This window comes from Rousettus aegyptiacus, unplaced genomic scaffold (genome assembly GCF_014176215.1).
Source record: "Rousettus aegyptiacus isolate mRouAeg1 unplaced genomic scaffold, mRouAeg1.p scaffold_m13_p_5, whole genome shotgun sequence".
Taxonomy (NCBI): domain Eukaryota; kingdom Metazoa; phylum Chordata; class Mammalia; order Chiroptera; family Pteropodidae; genus Rousettus; species Rousettus aegyptiacus.
This window is the reverse complement of record NW_023416308.1, coordinates 89,832,678-89,851,364: the sequence shown is the minus strand read 5'-3', so window position 1 is coordinate 89,851,364 and position 18,687 is coordinate 89,832,678. Positions and strand designations below refer to the sequence as shown.

The 18,687-nt window shown below is 42.4% G+C and overlaps 1 protein-coding gene across 5 annotated transcripts; it reads left to right on the top strand.

The window, feature by feature from the left end:
- Positions 1 to 249: 249 nt before the first annotated feature.
- On the top strand, positions 250 to 17,280 carry E2F8 (E2F transcription factor 8). Of its 5 annotated transcripts, none has more exons than XM_016164935.2 (13): positions 250 to 810; positions 2,554 to 2,679; positions 4,389 to 4,667; positions 5,046 to 5,202; positions 6,771 to 7,085; positions 7,286 to 7,447; positions 9,133 to 9,270; positions 10,735 to 10,938; positions 11,240 to 11,327; positions 11,600 to 12,131; positions 15,507 to 15,639; positions 15,759 to 16,153; positions 16,531 to 17,280. In XM_016164935.2, the coding sequence occupies exons 2-13, from the start codon at positions 2,665 to 2,667 to the stop codon at positions 16,711 to 16,713; spliced, it is 2,601 nt and encodes an 866-aa protein (XP_016020421.2). In that variant the 5' UTR covers positions 250 to 810; positions 2,554 to 2,664; the 3' UTR covers positions 16,714 to 17,280. The 5 variants fall into 5 exon arrangements, with proteins under 5 accessions (XP_016020421.2, XP_016020418.2, XP_016020419.2 ...); XM_016164932.2 differs by lacking the exon at positions 250 to 810 and adding an exon at positions 1,106 to 1,370; XM_016164933.2 differs by lacking the exon at positions 250 to 810 and adding an exon at positions 1,246 to 1,358.
- Positions 17,281 to 18,687: the final 1,407 nt, after the last annotated feature.

The window sequence follows — 18,687 nt, the reverse complement described above, 5'->3', positions numbered from 1 at the left end:
GGGTAAGAGCCACAGCTTGCCGCCCGGACCCCTGGCCCTACGGCCGGTCGCTGCCGGGCGACCGCAGCCTCAGTATCACAGCATCACCACCCTTAGATCGCGTCCCGCGCAGCAAGTCAGCACTGAGTGATTCATTGACACATAGTATGAGTTAGGACTGTGGGATCGTAGCCCTGGGCTTGCTGTAATTTAGGGACGTGAGATTGCAAAAGAGGAAGCGCTCAAATCAAATAGTCGATATATGGGCGCCCTGATCTAGGTGTGGTTGAGCACTACATGCGGTCCCGCCAACTCCAACACAGGTCTCCAGAAAAGGAAAAACGCTTTAAGGCAGAGAACAGCGGAGCAAGCCAACGAGGGAGCCAACAACCCAGGCACCGCTGCCGCCCCGGGCCTCAGTTTCTCTGCCGGAAAAACGAGCGCGTTGGACTAGAGCGTCTTCCGATTCTACTGTTAATCTAGAACTCTACAATATTCCATGCTGAAGCTGCTGGAGGCTCAGAAACAGGAAAAAGAGGGAAGGCGAGGTAAAACGACAGGGAGGAAGAAAAGAGAGAGTGGGAGACCAAGAGAAGGAAAGGCGGATGCCCAGAACAAGCTTGGCGGGTTTTGAATCTTAATCCTCCTACTCATATACCTGAGTTCTCACGTCTCGGCCAAGCCCTCGCGCCCATCGAGTTTGGGGAGCAGATGGACATCTTCTACCTCTAAACATCAATATCGAGAAGCCTTGGGGCAGATGGTGGACAGCACAATAACGCATGCCAAGGATGGAAGGGGGAATGGTCCCAACAGGGGTCCGGAGGGCAGGTGAGCGGGTCTAGTGCTGAGTAGGGCATCGCGGAGCGTCCGCTTCCTAGCCTGCGTGCCCTGGGAGAGCAAAACTTCATTTTCCAACTTTGAGCGAGGAGAGGGGGGTGTTTGCAAATTTTTAAAAAAGTGGGGGAGGTGAGTTGCTTAACTTTCCCCCCCACACACACACGGTCGTAGAGGCGGGACCGGAGGGCGGTGCCTGCACCGTGATTCGCCGCGGGCTCCTGTCGGGAGACTCGGATTGGCGCGCGGGGTCCAGGCCGGGAAGAGCGGACGTGGGGGAGGGGAGCGGCCCGCCCTGCCCGCGGGATCGTCTCGCGCCGGGAGCGGGTTAATTTCAAATCGGGGGCTTGACTGCTCCTGGACGGTCACGCTGCTTCGGCCCGCCCACTGGCCCGCCAGACCCGGCCCCGGCGTTTCCCTCTGGCACCCACCTCAGCGTGGCGTAAGGACCGACTGACCGCCGGACTTGCGGGCTCCAGAGCCTGAGCGGGGAAGAGGAGCCGAAGAGTCCCCGCTCAGTCTCCGCCCGCTCCGACCGTGAGGTGAATTGACAGGTCAGCGGGACGCAGAGGGAAGCGGCGCCGGGCCAGCCTAGCACTGGGAGAGGGCTCGGGAGGGCTGCGGCAGCGGCGGCCGTTTCCCGCCTCTCGCTCCGCCGGGGGCCGTGGAGGGAGGAGCTGAGCTCCCGCGCTGAGGGGAGGGGGCGAGCGAGGGGGAGGGGGCGGGGATGCCGTGGTTCCGGGCGCGGGTTTGCCCGCGCTCAAGCCCCGCGCAACTAAGGGGCGGTGCTGGCCACGGTCCGGCTTTCCGCGCCAAATTTTTAAATCGAAGGCGGAAGGTCCGGACCCGCCCCTGGCGCCGCCAACCAATCGCGGGCCCGGAGCCGGCTCTCTGATTGGTTGGGAATCGTTGCCCTGGAAACTCCGAAGATGCTGTCCGAGAACTGCCGGGCCGGCGGCGCGCGGACTGGGCCTGGGGGAGGGGCAATTGGCCGGGCGGAGGGGGAAGTGCGCAGTCCGCGGAGCGTGTGGGGCCTGGGAGAATACCTGGGCGCCTTACTCAGTAAATGCAACCTTCCATGCTGGGGTCCAACATCGTGGCGTGAACTGGCCGCCCGAATAGCGAGTACATTGCACTTTGCATCTGTGGAGAAATCTTTATTAAAAATCTTAATCGTAAGGCGTTCTTTAAATGCCCAGAGTACGGTTGAAGCGTAAGGACCGAATTTGGAAGTTTTCTATCAAACTATTTCCCAAGACTTTACTGCTGAGCCTAAGTACGCGTGTGTCAGGAAAGAAATTCAGGCATCTAGATGCAGACTTTTATCCAGGAATTTGGTTGGGGTCGTGTCAGTTCAGCCAGAACCTGGGCTCACGAGCTCAGTCTCGGGCCCCTGATCTGTGAACAGGTTGGTGCTTATGCTTGCTTGATACCTTCCATTCGGTGGGCTCCGGAGAATGGCCTGCCTTCTCTAAAGGTGAGAGAGGGCTGTCACTGGAAATTTTATGGGTTGCTTGAAATCTCATGACAGCAAATTGGTTTGCTGAAGGAATTTACTGGTGTTTGATGTAACTTTCTGTCCAGTGGAGCTATTTGTGGTTGGGAATAAAATATAAATGTAGTTTGTCAGTTTTCATTAGTCTTTGTTTCAGTAGCCTGTGGTGTCCATGGAGAAATTTTGAACGGATTTTCTGCTTTTACTTTTCTTTAATTTTTCTATTTCCTTTTTTCTTTAAGGATATTAAACTTTTTAATATAATTGATTGGACTGCTTGAACCATCAGGATATTGGGAGGAACTTCAGAATTTTCATTTTTAGAGACTCTAAATGTATGAGAAATTTACAGGATGGAGAATGAAAAGGTACCTTTTTAACTTCAGTATTCATTCTTGCATATTTAAATGCAATATCATCCAGATTTAACTCCATAATTTTTCAATATTCAGCATCTTATTAATGCCATATCTCCTTTTCATTAGCCTCTGTGAAAACCCAGAAGGAAGGGAAATTTAATTTTTGAAGAGGGGAAGAAGAGTTGCCCAGAGTTAGTCTTGCTAGTTTTTAATGGTTTGGTGGAAGAATCAAAGAGATAAGCAGGGAAAAAAGATATTTTTAATAATAGTAAAAGTTGTTCATTGCATTATGATATTTTTGAGAATTCTTGAACAAAAGGAATTCAGAAAAGGCGTTTGACATAATTTGAGTTTGGATTTATTTTTAAGATAATTTTCTACCAAATCACCACCTTCTTTAAGTATGGGGGCCACAAATACTGTTTGAGAGAAAAACATTTTGTAAACTTAAAAAAGAATCGTCCTTGGGAGTATCTTAATTGATGTCCAGCTACTGTTAGGTTAAAATGAAGACATTTCCTAAGTTTTAGATATTAGTCAAATAAGAGAATTGCTGTTGCTTTGATAGTCTGAGGCAAAGGTCAATAGCCTTTAGAAATATCCCAGTCTTGGTTAGCACTCCTCAGGTGCACATGCTCAGGAGGGTCCCCCATTGGATCTCCAACACTGACTTCCATGTAAGAAACCATAATTGGATTGAGATTTGGATTCAAGTCCTGTGTGACCTCTCCCAGCCTGGCTGTCCTCTCCTGCAGAATGAGACTATTTGGTTTGTTGAAAATACAAATGGAAAAGCACTTGATAAATCCTAAGGCATATGAAATAGTCCCAGTAATCTTTGTTTTGCAAATCTCTGAAGAATTAGTGCATCTCTCTATTGTTTCACTTATTGCCATTCCAAGCATTTTCCTTAAAAAAGGAATAATGTGTGAAGTCTCCAGTGTCCATAAGTAGAAGAAACCTGGTCTCCATTAGTCTTATTTATGAACTGCTCTTAATTTATCCTCTTGTGTCTCAGTGGCAGCCCCCTGCTGCCAGGAAGTAGCTTTGTGACTTTAAATAACTAATTTTACTTTATTTAAAGAGTAAAGGAGTAGACATTTAAAGGACAGACTTTTCTGGTAAAAAATTCTCTTCGGCACTCCGGATTTTGCTCCCTACTGGATTTTACAAACAAGTCTAACTGTATGCTAGCTCTCATACTCATTTCCTTGGCTCTCTGACTTATGCATTAGTGGTGTTTTATCAGCACTTATAGCCTGCAGCCACTGTGCTAGATGGATACACAGATGAATGGGACATGGTTTCTACCATGGAGGCCTTATTACAGCGTCATGAGTAAAAGTCACTCCTAGGAGTACGGGATCACTTAAAGTTATCACTCCTATTGGGGGAAGCTGAGTAAAAGGTATATGGGACCTTTCCATGTTATCTTTGCAACTTTTCTCTAAATCTCAAATTATTTCAATATAAAAAGTTAAGAAATTATAAGTTTTAAAGTTTCTTTAATCCTTAGAACAGAAGGTGAAAAAAAATTAAGTCCACACTTCATTGCAAAATGAAAAATGGGAAATTTAGCTCTTAGAATGGACTAATATAACCTTGTTAGGCATTCTTTTTCTTAGTAATATTCTATTTATTTATTGTATAATTTTTAGAGTCAAAGCTATCTGATAAATCCTGTTTTACAGTGAATTTATTTACTTGTTTTAAACCAGGAAAACCTCTTTTTTGAGCCACATAAAAGGGGACTGATGAAAACACCTCTGAAAGAATCCACTGTAGCAAACACAGTGTTGACAGAGATCCAGCCTGACTTTGGCCCTTTAACCACACCCACCAAGCCCAAGGAAATCTCCCAGGGAGAACCATGGACACCAACAGCCAACCTGAAAATGCTCATCAGTGCTGTGAGCCCTGAGATCCGCAACAGAGATCAGAAAAGGGGGCTGGTTGACAACAGAAATGGATTACCTGAGCCTAAAGATTGTTTACACGTAGGTTTGCAGAGGACCGGGTGGAGACTAGGGGACTTGCGGGGAGGAGAGGAGTAACTGTTGCAGCATTGCCAGCAATATAAAGCATCACCGCCTTCACACAGTTATTATTAGCCTGCTTCAGAGTACCAGAAAAGTTTGGACCCCATCAGTTACAGCACTGGGAATTCTGAACCCTTGACTTATTTTCAGTTTAAGCTTTCCTTTCAGAGATCTGCCAAGCAGTTTATACTGGCTCCCCAACATTCCCCCCCCCCAAATTTTGCAGCTATTGAAGCAAAGCACATGAATCGGTGTTAGTCATAGAGCACAGAAGCCCCTAATAAATCTGTCAAACGTTATTTCAGAATAAGACATTATTTACCTCTTCCTTTGTAGGAACACTTATCTGGAGACGAATATGAGAAATCCCAACCAAGTCGAAAAGAGAAAAGTTTAGGATTGTTGTGTCATAAGTTCTTAGCACGATATCCTAATTATCCCAACCCTGCCGTGAATAATGACATCTGTCTTGACGAAGTAGCTGAGGAACTTAGTAAGTATACAAAGAACTCACTGAAATGGTTAATAATTATAGCGAGTTCATAGACTTACTCCTTCAGACCCCCATTCATCTAGCCAGTGTTTGTAATGGCACAAATAAGTTCACAAGGAATTATAAATCTTTAAAGCCCTATTAATTTAAGAATAAAAGCATGTAGTTTCCAATTTCCGTGAACCTTAACACAGAAGCAAAAAATCACAATGAAGATTGCTTCTGACTCACTTCAAAAGCTCTGGAGCTTTAAAGGAAGGCAACATTGTTTTATGGCTTGTTTCTTAACTGCTACTTAACTTCTCTCTTGGCTCTCTTGAAGAGCCCGGCTACAAGATGGTATCTTCCTAGTTTATAACAAGGATCAGCTTGTGCGTGAGAGTGGGGCTTTAGCTCTCCCTGCCACTCAGCACTATTCTAAGGACTAATTTGTTTACTGAGTGGCAAATTTACTGTGTCCCCTGGCCCCCTTTTACTCTTCATAGACTCGAACCTAGTTAGAGCTTAAAAGGGGTCTGTGGCAAATTTGGGGTACATTTGGAGTCATGAAAATATAATCTGAAACTGAAGAGATATGCGGGATATTTGAATATATAGCTATTGCCCCATAAAGAAAGTTTTACCCTTCTAACACATGTTTATAAATGTCAGCTTTACTTCACATTAAACTGTGTGGGATGCACCCTACAATTTAGCAGGTATCTATTGATTGCCTTCTATGTGCCAGGCAATGTAGAAGCTTGTAATAACATCCATGAACAAAAAGTACAAAATCCCTGCTCCCATGGAAACTACATTCTAATGGGGGCAACAGATAATATGCAAAGTATGTAAGGAAGTCATTATAATGTATGTCAGAAGATAATATATACTGTGGAAAAAAAAGAAAATGTAGACCAGGGTAAAGATCAGGCGTGCTTTGCAATTTTAAATTTAAGTTGTCAGGTCAGGCCTCATTGAGAAGGTGACATCTGAGCCAGGACTTGAAAGAATCAAGGCAGGAAACCATGAAGACATCTGGGAGAGGGATTCCAGGCAGAAGGAACAGCCCAGCACAAAGGCCTTCAGGGAAGACCATATCAGGCAGATTCCAGAAACAAGAAATCTCAGCATGTTGTACCTATTATATGACAGTCATGTATATGTGTGTTGGGGAATAACGTAAGAAACAGTTGCAAAGTGTGGGATTTAGAGTATTAAAGACTTGGTTTTGCTGCCTCCTGGCTCTGTGCCTTGGAGTGATCTGCTTAGCCAGCCTGAGCCTCTATTACTTCTTCATTAAATTGTAGATAATAATACCTACCTCACAGGTTTAGGGCAAAAATGTCCTAAAGCTTTATGGTGCATAGTAGACCCTCAGCAAATGTCACCTCTCTAATTCGTATTAACTATTGTACCCTTTGAGAGCGGGGACATGTCTTTCTCTTCACAGTTTTTGTTGTTGAACGTTAACAAAGTTACATCATCCAAAACCTACTGATTAATAAACCACGGAAGAAAAAGTTATTCAGTTCTTTACACATTACAAAACCTGATCCTAGTAATGTGTAATTTCTCATTTTTTGTAGATGTTGAGCGTCGGCGCATTTATGATATTGTGAATGTCTTAGAGAGCTTACATATGGTAAGCCGCCTTGCCAAAAACAGGTACACTTGGCATGGGCGACATAATCTCAACAAAACCCTTGGGACTTTGAAAAGCGTCGGAGAGGAGAACAAGTACGCCGAGCAAATTAGGATGATCAAAAAGAAAGAGTACGAACAAGAGTTTGACTTTAGTAAGAGTTACAGTATAGAAGATCATATCATCAGAGCAAACACTGGCCAAAATGGACACCCAGACATGTGTTTTGTCGAACTCCCCGGAGTGGAATTTCGGGCAGGTGAGAGATGGTATGGAAAAGCTCAGGTCTAAAGAAAAGGTTCCTCAGGGAACACGCTCTAAAGCTACTGCCATCTTTAACATTAAAATGCCGCAGTTGTCAACTGAATGATCAGGTGGTGATATTTTTAGCCTTGTTACTTTAGAAGTCACTTGTCCCTTCATGAATTTTAATTCTCTAATCCTCATCCTTCTTCAAAGCTTCTGTAAACAGCCGCAAAGACAAGTCTTTAAGAGTGATGAGCCAGAAATTTGTGATGCTGTTTTTGGTGTCATCGCCTCAGATAGTAAGCCTGGAAATTGCTGCCAAGATTTTAATTGGGGAGGACCATGTGGAAGATTTGGATAAAAGCAAGTTTAAAAGTAAGTGTCATGACTGCCACGGACTTTTGGACCTGTTCTTAAACAATAAAATATCACTTACAAACTGACATTCGAATAGATTTGCTACGTAAACTGATCTTCTCTAATTATGCTTTTGTATCTTCACTTCTCCCCACAAGTCATGATCATGCTGCTTTAGGGAAAGTGTAGGATTCAGAGATATATATGTATATAAAACTACTCTTATTTGCCTAACACTTTGGCTTGTGAACAGTTCCTTAAGAGTTACCTCATTTGACACTGTACCATTGTCCCCATTTTACTCCTATCCAATCTGTAACTGCCTGAAGTCTAAACGAGCAGTAAATTGTAGTAAAGTGGGACTGGAACCCAGGTCTCTGCTCTTTCTACTATCTCTCATAAGTGAGAGTACAAATAACTCTTCTCAAATTGTCCCCAGAAGTGACCTGCAGCACAATTGGCTTGCCATTTTGAATGAATAGTTTTAGCCAGAATATTTGCTCAAAGTTGCAGTGGGATTATAGATTGAGTTCCTGAAGCAGAGGTCTGTCCTCACCTCTATAACAGACTTGGCAGGAACCTCCATGTAGAGGAGTAGAGCAAAGGTGTGGAAAGAAGTGCTCAGCAGGTGAGTGGGGTCTGCTGCACTCTCTTCTGGGGGCATTAGCAAACCTCCAAGTAGGGAGTGAAGCTAGCCTGAACATGGGACACTTTGGGTGATCCAGCTATATGGTGAGGTTGGTGAGGAAGAGGCTGCAGAGGCCATGGGAATGCCCACGAGCTGTCACACAGACTTGTTCCCGTCCCTGAAAAGCTATACTAGTCCTATGAAAATATATTCAGACATCCCCAGGCTGATAGTATCTCTATCAAGGCAAAATTAAGTAGAGAGAAAGGCAATAATACTGGCAATTGGCTTGGGAGATCTGCAGTTTCAGAAAACACGTCCTGATACTACTGATGTGCGGCCTGCTTTACTGAGTCACCAAGCAATTTTCAGCTCATTTCTCTGGTTAGTCACAGCCTTGGAAACTATTCCAGGAACTGCAGATGTGTAATTTGCTGAATCCCCAGGGAATTCAGAACCTTCTGTCATGGTTATAAAGAAGGGGCTTGATTTATAATTTTTGTACTAACAAAATAGAAGTAAAAGCAAACTTTTTCTAACAAAACTTTTAAGATATGTAAAATCTATGGAATTAATAAACCTGTTTTGCCTATTAAAGACAATGCAACAATTTACAAATTTTGATAGGCTATGGAATTTCCCATGCTTATGATACTAAATCTTATTGATGTAAACTATCACAAGCAGGAAAGCTATACATGTATCATTGATGCTTTATTTCCTTTGTTCATAAAATTCTTCAGAATCCTCAGCAATGATGACTTTTTATCAAAAAGTCTATAGCATAGTTTCTGATAGGGTGATCTCATTAAGTCATTTTTCCTTTTTTTCAATTTGTGCATTTGTCATTTCAAAATTCACTACCAGCAGTAATTGAGTCTTTTCAATATTCAAAACTATTTTTTTTGTCTTAATTAAAGCAGTATCACCAGAGTAACTTTAAAAGAGTCACATTTCCCTTTGACATTGATGATTAGAATAGCTCTTTGAATACATATGAAATCCTTATGAAGCAAAGTCCTTTGATCTTTCATTATTCTATTAAGTGGTGTATATACTTTTTTTTCCCCCCCAGCAAAAATAAGGAGGCTATATGATATAGCTAATGTTCTGAGTAGCCTGGAGCTTATCAAGAAAGTTCATGTTACAGAGGAAAGAGGCCGAAAACCAGCTTTTAAATGGACAGGCCCAGAAATCAGTCCAAATCCCAGTGGTATGTATTTGTTTTCCTAAATTCTTTGCTTCATTGTTTTGAAGTAATGCACATTTGGATATAGTCTCTCTTCCCCTTCTGACCCACACTCCTACAAGGAAAGAACATATCTAAGTGGTTGAAAAGACAAAGATGAGTGTCAATATAGAAAGTTTGGCTACTGGCTCCATCAGCAACCCAAAGTCCATAACCACCTCCCACACAGTGCTCAGAAGGTAGAATCTGAGAGCATCACAAAACATATGACACTACTGCTGCCCTTATGCTTCTCAGTGACCATAACAGAGTCTACGTACATTGGGAATGAAATGAATTCATTCCGATATCAGCATCCTCATCTCCATCTCAGCTCCGGGGTTCTGACATTTTGCATTCCACCAAAGATCCCCACATAGAGGTGCTAGAAAGTTGAGAGAACATGGGCATCAAGGCAGAGGGAGACTTAGGTTCCAGTCCCAGCTTTGCCACTTACTAACTGTGTGGCCTTAAGCAAGTTACATTTTCAAGGCCGAGTTTCCTCATCTACAAAATGGAAAGAACCATGGCACCTTTGTGAGGTTATTGTGATTCAGGATGTAATTTCAGAAAGATTTCCTTTGGGGCAGAGATTTGAAGTGCAGGCTCTGGAGCCAGACTAATGGAGTTCACATCCTAGGCCCACATTGACCTAGCTGAGAGACGATGAGTCAGTTTATTAATGTCTCCGAAATGCCTCCTAACGGGGATGCATTTCCTGAGAAGTACCTAGCTGGTGTTGTTGAGAGTGTCTTAGTGTGTTTGGGCTGCTGTAACAACATACCATAGACTGAGTGGCTTATAAACAACAAATTTGTTTCTCAGTTTTAGAGGCTATGAGGTTCAAGATCAAGGTACTTGCATATTCAGTGTCTGGTGAGCACCTGCTTTCTAGACAGCCTTCTTTTCATTGCAACCTCACATGGTAGAAGTGGGTTGGGGAGCTCTGTGGGAGTCTCTTTTATAAGAGCACTAATCCTGTTACACAAGCCTTCGCCTTTGTGACATAAGCACCTCCCAAGGGCCCCAAATAACACGTTGGGCATTACGTTCCAACATATGAATTTAGCAAGGAGGACAGAAATATGCAGTCCATAACAGTGAGGGTCACCATTTTTTACCCGATTAAGATTCCACTGATTATAAGATGCACAATTTTTTATATATCAGTAAAGAAAAAAAAAGGAAAAAAGCACTGACAATTACACTGTAGCACACCACTGATTAGAAATAACTAAAGTGTGAAATCTTGTCTCAGAATTTGTTTAATAAGATAAACAAGGTTTTATATCTATAAAACCCTTAAAACAGTATCTGGCACATGTTTCGTTCTCTATAACTATTGCCACTGTGATTCCTAGTATTATTTTAGGACAATAAATTGACCTCATATCCCAAAGGGAAGATGGACCCCCCGTGTTTTAACACACTGTCCTTTTTCTCTTTCAGGTCTCAGCCCTGCCATTTCTTTCTCCCCCTCAGATTTGGAAATGAGGCAGTCTTCAAAGGAGAACTGTGCCAAAAACCTCTTTTCCACACGTGGGAAACCAAACTTCACTCGACACCCATCTCTTATCAAACTGGTAAAGGGCATAGAAAGTGATCGGAGAAAGATAAATTCTGCTCCCAGTAGCCCTATCAAGACCAACAAAGGTATGTTTTCAATCATATCAGGGCTCTGCTTGAAAAATTCCTTTCTATCTATTTTTCTTTTAGCTTACTCGATCCATATGGGAATTGTTACAGAATTGTTTCCATGTCTGTATACCTAACCCCACTTGAAACCTAACTTATGTATGAATTAAAAGATAAAAGTAGTTCGTGAGATTTTTCTTTTCATTGCTAAGTGATTTTTTTTTTGGGGGGGGGGGCGGTGGTAACATGTTCTCTGTTTCTTAGAGATATGTCATATTCTTTTAATTTGACCAACTCCCCTTCCTTTTTATTTCATCAGCTGAGAATTCTCAGAATTCTTCACTTTTCCCAAGTAAAATGGCTCAGCTTGCAGCTATTTGCAAAATGCAGTTGGAAGAGCAATCAAGGTAGGTTGGCAATACTCTTTAGTAACAGGATGAATTACTTTTACATTTCATCACTAGGATTACTGATTTTATGTAAGAATAGGCTCTTGCCTTCGAAACTGGTGAGATAATCTTTCCTATAACTGATACACAATCATTACAGAAACATCTGTTAGTTTTATGAAAGTATGGCTTCAATCTGGGACAATCTAACGTAGAACGTTATAGAGAAAATGTGTTTATTCTTAGAACATTTTAGAAAATGTGTCATGTTTTAAAATTCTTTCTTTTAGTGAACCCAGAAAGGAAGTCCAAGTACAGCTGGCAAGATCCGGGCACTGCAAACCATTGGCCCCGCTGGACACCCCAGTGAATGCTGAGTTGGAGCTGAAGGCACCATCCCTCATCCAGCCCCTGGGGGTGGTCCCCCTGATCCCCAGCCCATTGCCATCAGCAGTGCCCGTGATACTACCTCAGGCCCCTTCGGGCCCATCGTATGCCATCTACTTACAGCCTGCCCAAGCCCAAACCATGACACCGCCCCAAGGCTTGAGTCCAACAGTCTGCCCTAGCCCTTCTTCTAAAGCTACAAGATCAAAAGACTCCACAGATGTCACCACTGAGAAGGCAGCCAATGATGCCACAAAGGCCAGTGCTTCTACCAGGCCTGGAAGCCTGTTGCCAGTGCTGGAGAGACAAGGTACACAGACCCAAGACGGGGAATCTGCTGGAGAAAAAGGCTCAAAGAGGACAAGCGTGCTCGAGGATAGTGGTTGCAAAAAGAAATTTAAAGAGGACCTAAAAGGACTTGAAAATGTCTCCACAGTAAGTACAACCTTTCACTATGCAAAGCTTTAGGAACACCCCAATTGATTAAAGGAGGATTTGGCGGCTTGTGAAATTTACCAGAGCAAAGAGCAGTCTCTCAGAAGACAAGGAACTGTTCCTTAGCATCCCATAATTCAAACAAGGCCCCAGACAGCTAATCCCCTGGCTGGGATGACTGCAGGGACATTTTTAACCTTTGGAGGAAGGGATTATTTACTCTCTTTTTAAAGCACCATGGGTGGTTGTGCTTAAGTCCATTTCTCTGCCACATACTGGAATGCAAACACCTGTCATGGAAGTCTTAAATAATTTATGAGCAAACGTAACCCCAAATGAATGGATGGATGCGTAAGGTCCCTGTGACTCCTGCTTTCTGAGTCATTACCTAATGTTTGTTTGATGTCATATAACTGACATCTGTTGACTAGAAGATAAATTGTTCCCCCTGTTTTTACTTCCTGTCTAAAATTTAAACCAAAATTTCTATTTCGTGTAAATAGAAAAAACTTAGCCTGGCAAATTGTAGGGATGTTTTACGCATTGCTTTCTAGGGATTTTGATGTTCTAGAGCATTTTTTTCCTAGGGGGAATTTAGTTCAGGAAGGAATTAACATTTATTGGATGCCAACCCACATACCAGATGTCAGAGGATTAGGCACTTTTACATGCATTATCTCATTTTCCTCCCTTAGGACAGTTACATATGACATGCTCACTGAATGAATACCCACCCCTAAATGTGGAAGCAGAAGTTAATCTCTCATTTTATCCCTGCTGTTAACTCAAATTATTTTACTTCTCTACATCTTATTTTCCCACATCTGTAAAGAGTTTGTTTCACCAGTTTTCCCTGATCATCTAGTGGGTGTAATGTATTGTGCTCTAGATCAAATCAAACCCAGCACCTGCCTTTGGTGACAGTTGCTTCTGAGGACTTGCTCCAAGCTATACTATAGTTTGTGTGAGGCTAAGTGAATTTATTACATGATGATATACATAAAGGGGTTTGTGATTCTTTTAAGGCACCATAGAAGTTGAAGGGTATTATCTGTAACTCTTGTCATTGAGGAGGCTTTAGAGTTTGTCAAGTCTTCCCTGAAGATGGCCTCGTGGTAACCATTCAAAATATCTATTATCTTAGCTTAGTATCATTTTGCATTTAATAGTCACGCCAGGGGGAAAATCACAAAGCTTTAGCCTGATTCAATTTTCTGTGAGATCCATAAACTCTTTGGGCCAATGGGATAATTTAATAATGGTCTCCTGTTGCTCACTTAGTTAATCAGGATTAGGATTTTCAGTAGATAGATTTTCCATGCCCCTCTGCTTCTTCCTTCATTTCCATGACTTCATTTTGACCATCGCTTTTTAGCATGGTCTGAGCAGGAGAAAGAAAATGTGTTAATTCATTCAGCAAACAGTTACCAAGAATCCGGAGTTGGAGAGAAGACAATATACAAATAACACAAACAAATCAGGTAGTGAACAATAAGAACTATAGTGGAGATGAAATAGGATGATGCAGTAGAAAGAGGGGATAAGAGGGCTAATGTAGGCTAACGAGAGGACATGCAAGTTGAAATGTATCGAATTCATTTATCGTACTAATTTAATCGTTCTCATTTTTTTAAAAAAAGGAATTGGCATTATAGGTTAAAAGATTTTGTTATGAATGTAGTTTCCAGAAAATTGAAAAATAATTATTAGAAAACTATAGGTTTTGCTGAAGATTTGAAAGAAACCAGCAAGCAGAATAACCTATACCGTGAGAAAGATTAACAGTAGCAAAGAGGAGTTATTTATAAAGTGCCTAAATCCACCTAAAAAATTTCTATTCCTGCAGCTTTCAAGGAACCTACCAGTAAAGATACTCAACAGCACCAAGCATCTAAGAAACAAAATTTAAAATTAGAGGTACACTTTTAGCATTATAGATTCCGAATTCACTGGTTCCCATTAACATTTAGACCAAAGTGTAGACTTGTTTTGACAATGTCTAGGAGAGAGATCTGGAGGAAGATAAAAGGAAGGCCCCCAGTTTACAAGAGCTGCTTTTAGCTTTGCCAGTTCTACTCATGGTAAGGCTGAAGCATAGTTTTCAGGCCGTTCAGCCACCTGTGGCTTTCTGTTAGGCTTTCTCTGTTTGGCAAAGCACAATGATCTAGCAGGCATGGGGAAGATACCCACACCCCAACCTTCTGGCCATTTCCATTTGGAATATAACTTTCTTACCTAAAGCTTTTCCTCCATGACAGTTGGGCCTCTAATATGAATTAATCGATTCTCTTTTTTATCTGTAGTTTTTGAAATCTGGGTGCCATGTCATTTAGTTTTGTATGTTATAAGCGTGTTTGCTTGGTATCATTAGAACCTAAAGCATTAGGGGGAAAAAATGTATATAATTCCTTTGTTCTAAATCAGGGGTCAGTAAACTTTTTTCTAGAAAGGACCAGATAGTAAATATTTCTGGCTTTGTGGACCATTTAGTCTCTGCTGCCATTGTAAAAATAAATAAATAAATAAATAAATAAATAAATAAATAAATAGGAAAGCAGCTGTAGACAATACATAAATGAATGGGCATGGCTGTGTTGTAGTGCAATTTTATTTATAAAAGCAGCCAGGAGGCTCGGCTTTGGCCCATGGTTTGGCAACCCCCTTCTCTAAATCAACATTTCTTAAAATGTTTTCCTTGAATACCAACACTACCAAAAATTTAGTTGCCAGCTAGCCTGGGAAATGCTACATGCTGGATGCCCCCTTGGAGATTTACAATGCATGCCATTATTAAAGTCCCTCAGAAATTCATAAAAACACCATTTTCCTTTGTTGAATTCAGCATTTCCCAAATGTATTTGAGCATGATTCAAGCAGTGCCTGCTTACATCCTGTGGAACTAGGGTCTCTCAGAATACCCTTTGGGAAATACCATTCTACATAATTCAAGAGCAATCAGATAATAACACAGCAGAGACATTATGGTGTCCAACTGCATTAAACTTGGTTCTCACAATGACCACATCATGCCAAGGAGTCTGATAAGCAGGACGTCGGGTGTCAGTGTTAAGGGGGTCTGCTGGGTGAATCCTACTCTAAGCAGGCTCAGCGCCAGCTTTAGGACACTTCCTAAGACCACAGAGGGCATTTAGGAAACACATGGTTTGTATTACTCAGGACAGATGTTGGAATGGGAGGAGGGGTATTGTCTTCAGGGAGCTGTATAGCTTCCCTGCCTGTAGCCTACACCATTTAGAGGCTTTGGTCTGATGAAACAAACACCAACCAAGGGGTAGTCCTGGAAGAGGCGAGGCACATGGCCGATTTTCTTCCAGTATTTGTGTATAAAATAAACCCTTCCTCCTTGTTTTCTAGGCCGTGTTCCCATCAGGATACCTAATCCCTCTCACCCAGTGCTCACCCCTGGGGGCAGAGTCCATTTTGCCTAGTAAAGAAAACTCAGGTACACTTTCCCCAAACCATAGGATCTACAGCTCCCCGATTGCAGGTGAGTGTACCTAAAACACTATTCAGATATGGGTCATTCTCAAGTTCATTTAAACCTTCTAAGCTTCTCAGACAAATGCCTGTGCTTCTAAGATATTTACCCCCACCTTTTCTTTTCAGGTGTTATTCCAGTGACATCATCTGAACTCACTGCTGTTAATTTTCCCTCTTTTCATGTAACACCTTTGAAGCTAATGGTCTCACCAACTTCCATGGCAGCCGTACCTGTAGGGAACAGCCCAGCTCTCACTTCAAGCCACCCCTTTCCAATGCAGAACCCAAGCTCAGCCATTGTAAACTTCACGCTGCAGCACTTGGGGCTCATCTCCCCCAGTGTGCAGGTGTCTGCCAGCCCCGGGCCTGGAACCGTTCCCGTGTCTCCAAGAATAGAGGTTGTTAGTGTCGTACCAGAAAATGCAGGCGCTCAGCAAGGGAGAGCCACCAGGTATGACTCTCCAGTCCCGGGCCAGAACCAACCAAATGGACACTCCATTGCTGTGACAGGAGCACAACAGGTAAGAGCATTTCCATTTAGTTTACTTCTTCCTTGGGTTATTAAGTCCCAGATATCAGTATCATGGGAGACTTGCTTTTTTGCTCTTCTTTGGAAAGGGAAAGGATGGGAGAATAAGGAGATGGAATGCATGCCTGCCTTCTAGTCACAGGAAGCGTGCCCAAGGAGTCCCTATTACTGAGTTATCATGAGCTTTTTGTCTTGCCTTAACAAAAATAGCTAGGATGTCAAATTCATCCAGGCTTACTTAGTCGATTTCAAAGTATGCTAGGCCCTCACATGTGACACGTCCTTCCGGTCCAGTATTCTAGGGCTGCTAGGGCATACCTCTCTGTGGGTTTGACTTCTTTTTTCCATTCCTCTCTCCATTCTGATCAGCCTGTTCCCGTGACACCCAAAGGATCACAGTTAGTGGCCGAAAGTTTCTTCCGTACCCCAGGTGGACCAATGAAGTCAGTGGGCTCGTCCTGTGTGGATTTCGATGGTGCTAATAAAACCTCCATAGGAACTCTCTTTGTCCCACAGCGAAAACTGGAAGTCTCAACAGAAGATGTTCATTAATTGACAGATTTGGCTTCATTTAATTTTCTAAAGAGTTGTTTAATAGAGAAGATGTACTCAGACTGGTTTGGAGAACACATTCTCTGAAAATATTATAAATACGTTGGGCGTTTACTTAATTTCAAAACACGTTTTTGTACTTAAATGCACACACATTACATATATGTATATATATATATTTGCCTGAAGCTAAATTCAGCCATTAGTCCTAAAAAATAAAAGTAAAATGTTAAACAAAGTATATTAACTTCTAGGGGGAAAGAATTAATTATTTCACCTGTGCCTACACTATTATGCAAAGTGACTGTATTAAAGTTTACGTCCCTTTAAGTGAATGTGTGATATGCCTAACACAGCATTCTCGTAAATTTTGCACAAAGAAAACGCTGTGATGTATAATGTATTTTTAAATAGGACTATAGGTATATTTTTTGTAATTTTAACGTGTTGTTGCAGTATGTCTTTTTGTAAAGTTCGCAACAATTCTCAATCAAGTCTATGGAAAAATTATTTATAAAATGTATTTTTAATCATAAGTTTTTGAAATTAAAACTTTTCTAAAATGTATTTTAACATTTTCATTTGGCCAGTTAGGGCACTGTTGGGAGACAATGAAAATTTATCCAACCTCAGGGGCAAATTCTCCGCAAGGAGAGGAGAATACATCCCGGGTTCCCTTAGACATGCAAAGTTTACAAAATGTCCCTAGTTCTGCTCTCCTTTTGATCTTCCCTCCAGCTCCACTTTTACAGGAGTGAAAATGGCTTCCGAGCCTCTGTTGCTGGGCCAAGATCACCCAGCAAAGCCCACATGCTCGCCATCATACTCTGGGAGATTATTAGAAAGGACTGGAGGAGCTGGGGTGCTCCCTGCCCTGCCCCTGCACCACCAGCTTCTTCCCCAGGCCTCCCGCTGTGTACAGAGGAGGGGCTGCAGCTACAGTCCCCTTCACACACTTTCCCAGCTCCAGGGATGAGAAAGCAGCAGTAAGGATTCTAATTTCCTCCCCAGGCAGGAAATTACACTAAACCCCTATGAGCTCCAAGACAAGGCAGGAGCTCTAATGTGTTAAGTGTGTGTCTCTATCTCCTCTTGTTATGGAATGAATTGCACTTTGAGAATTGACATATGCCCTCCTGCTCTGGGTCTCTTAAAAGTATCATCATCATATCTATGTCCTATATGTTTACTATATGCCAGGCACTGTGTTATACATTTTAAAGGCATCTCTACGAGCTGGGACTACAAGGTCACTAAGGCTCTCAGCAATTAAAGCAATAAGTCCAGAGTCACACTGCTAAGATTCAACCAATGTCTATTGGTCTTGCTAATCTTTTACCCATCTACCTCCACATGCATGCCTAACAGCTCTGGTAGAACCAAGCACAATGCTTCAGGATAATCTGAGCATTTATAAGGTCACCCCTTTCAAATATACATGTTTTGTTTGCACAATCAAGTACAGCTTAGCGAGGAGAGATTTTTGTGTTAACCTGGAGACCCCATCTTCCTTCACATGACTAGAGATCTAATACGAGTTATCCCAAAGTACCTCTGCCTTCGCTTTTACCTTATGTGGAAGACATGTGAAGTTTCTGATATAAGAAATGGCTCGTGCATTTAGGTGTTTAAAGCTGAGAAAGACAATATGTACAATAAATGAAGAAGGAATTTGCATGCAATAAAAACAAAAATTTACCAAATGATATAGACAAAAGATATAGTCCAGTGGAGGCTACTAGATTCCATTGCAAACACAACTGCAAGAGAAATACCAACCAGACAGTCACGGTAGCTCTGAGCTGAATCTCCTTACATCCTCTCCCACTCCCCTACAGCTGAAATAGAGAAATCAGAGGCCAAGGTTTTGTTCTGCCCGCCCCATCAGCTCTCCACCTGAAGAAGTACCTCCCCGGGGCTGCAGTTTGGGGAGAATGACTTAAAGCAGTTCTGGGAGTCATCCCACTCAGTTCT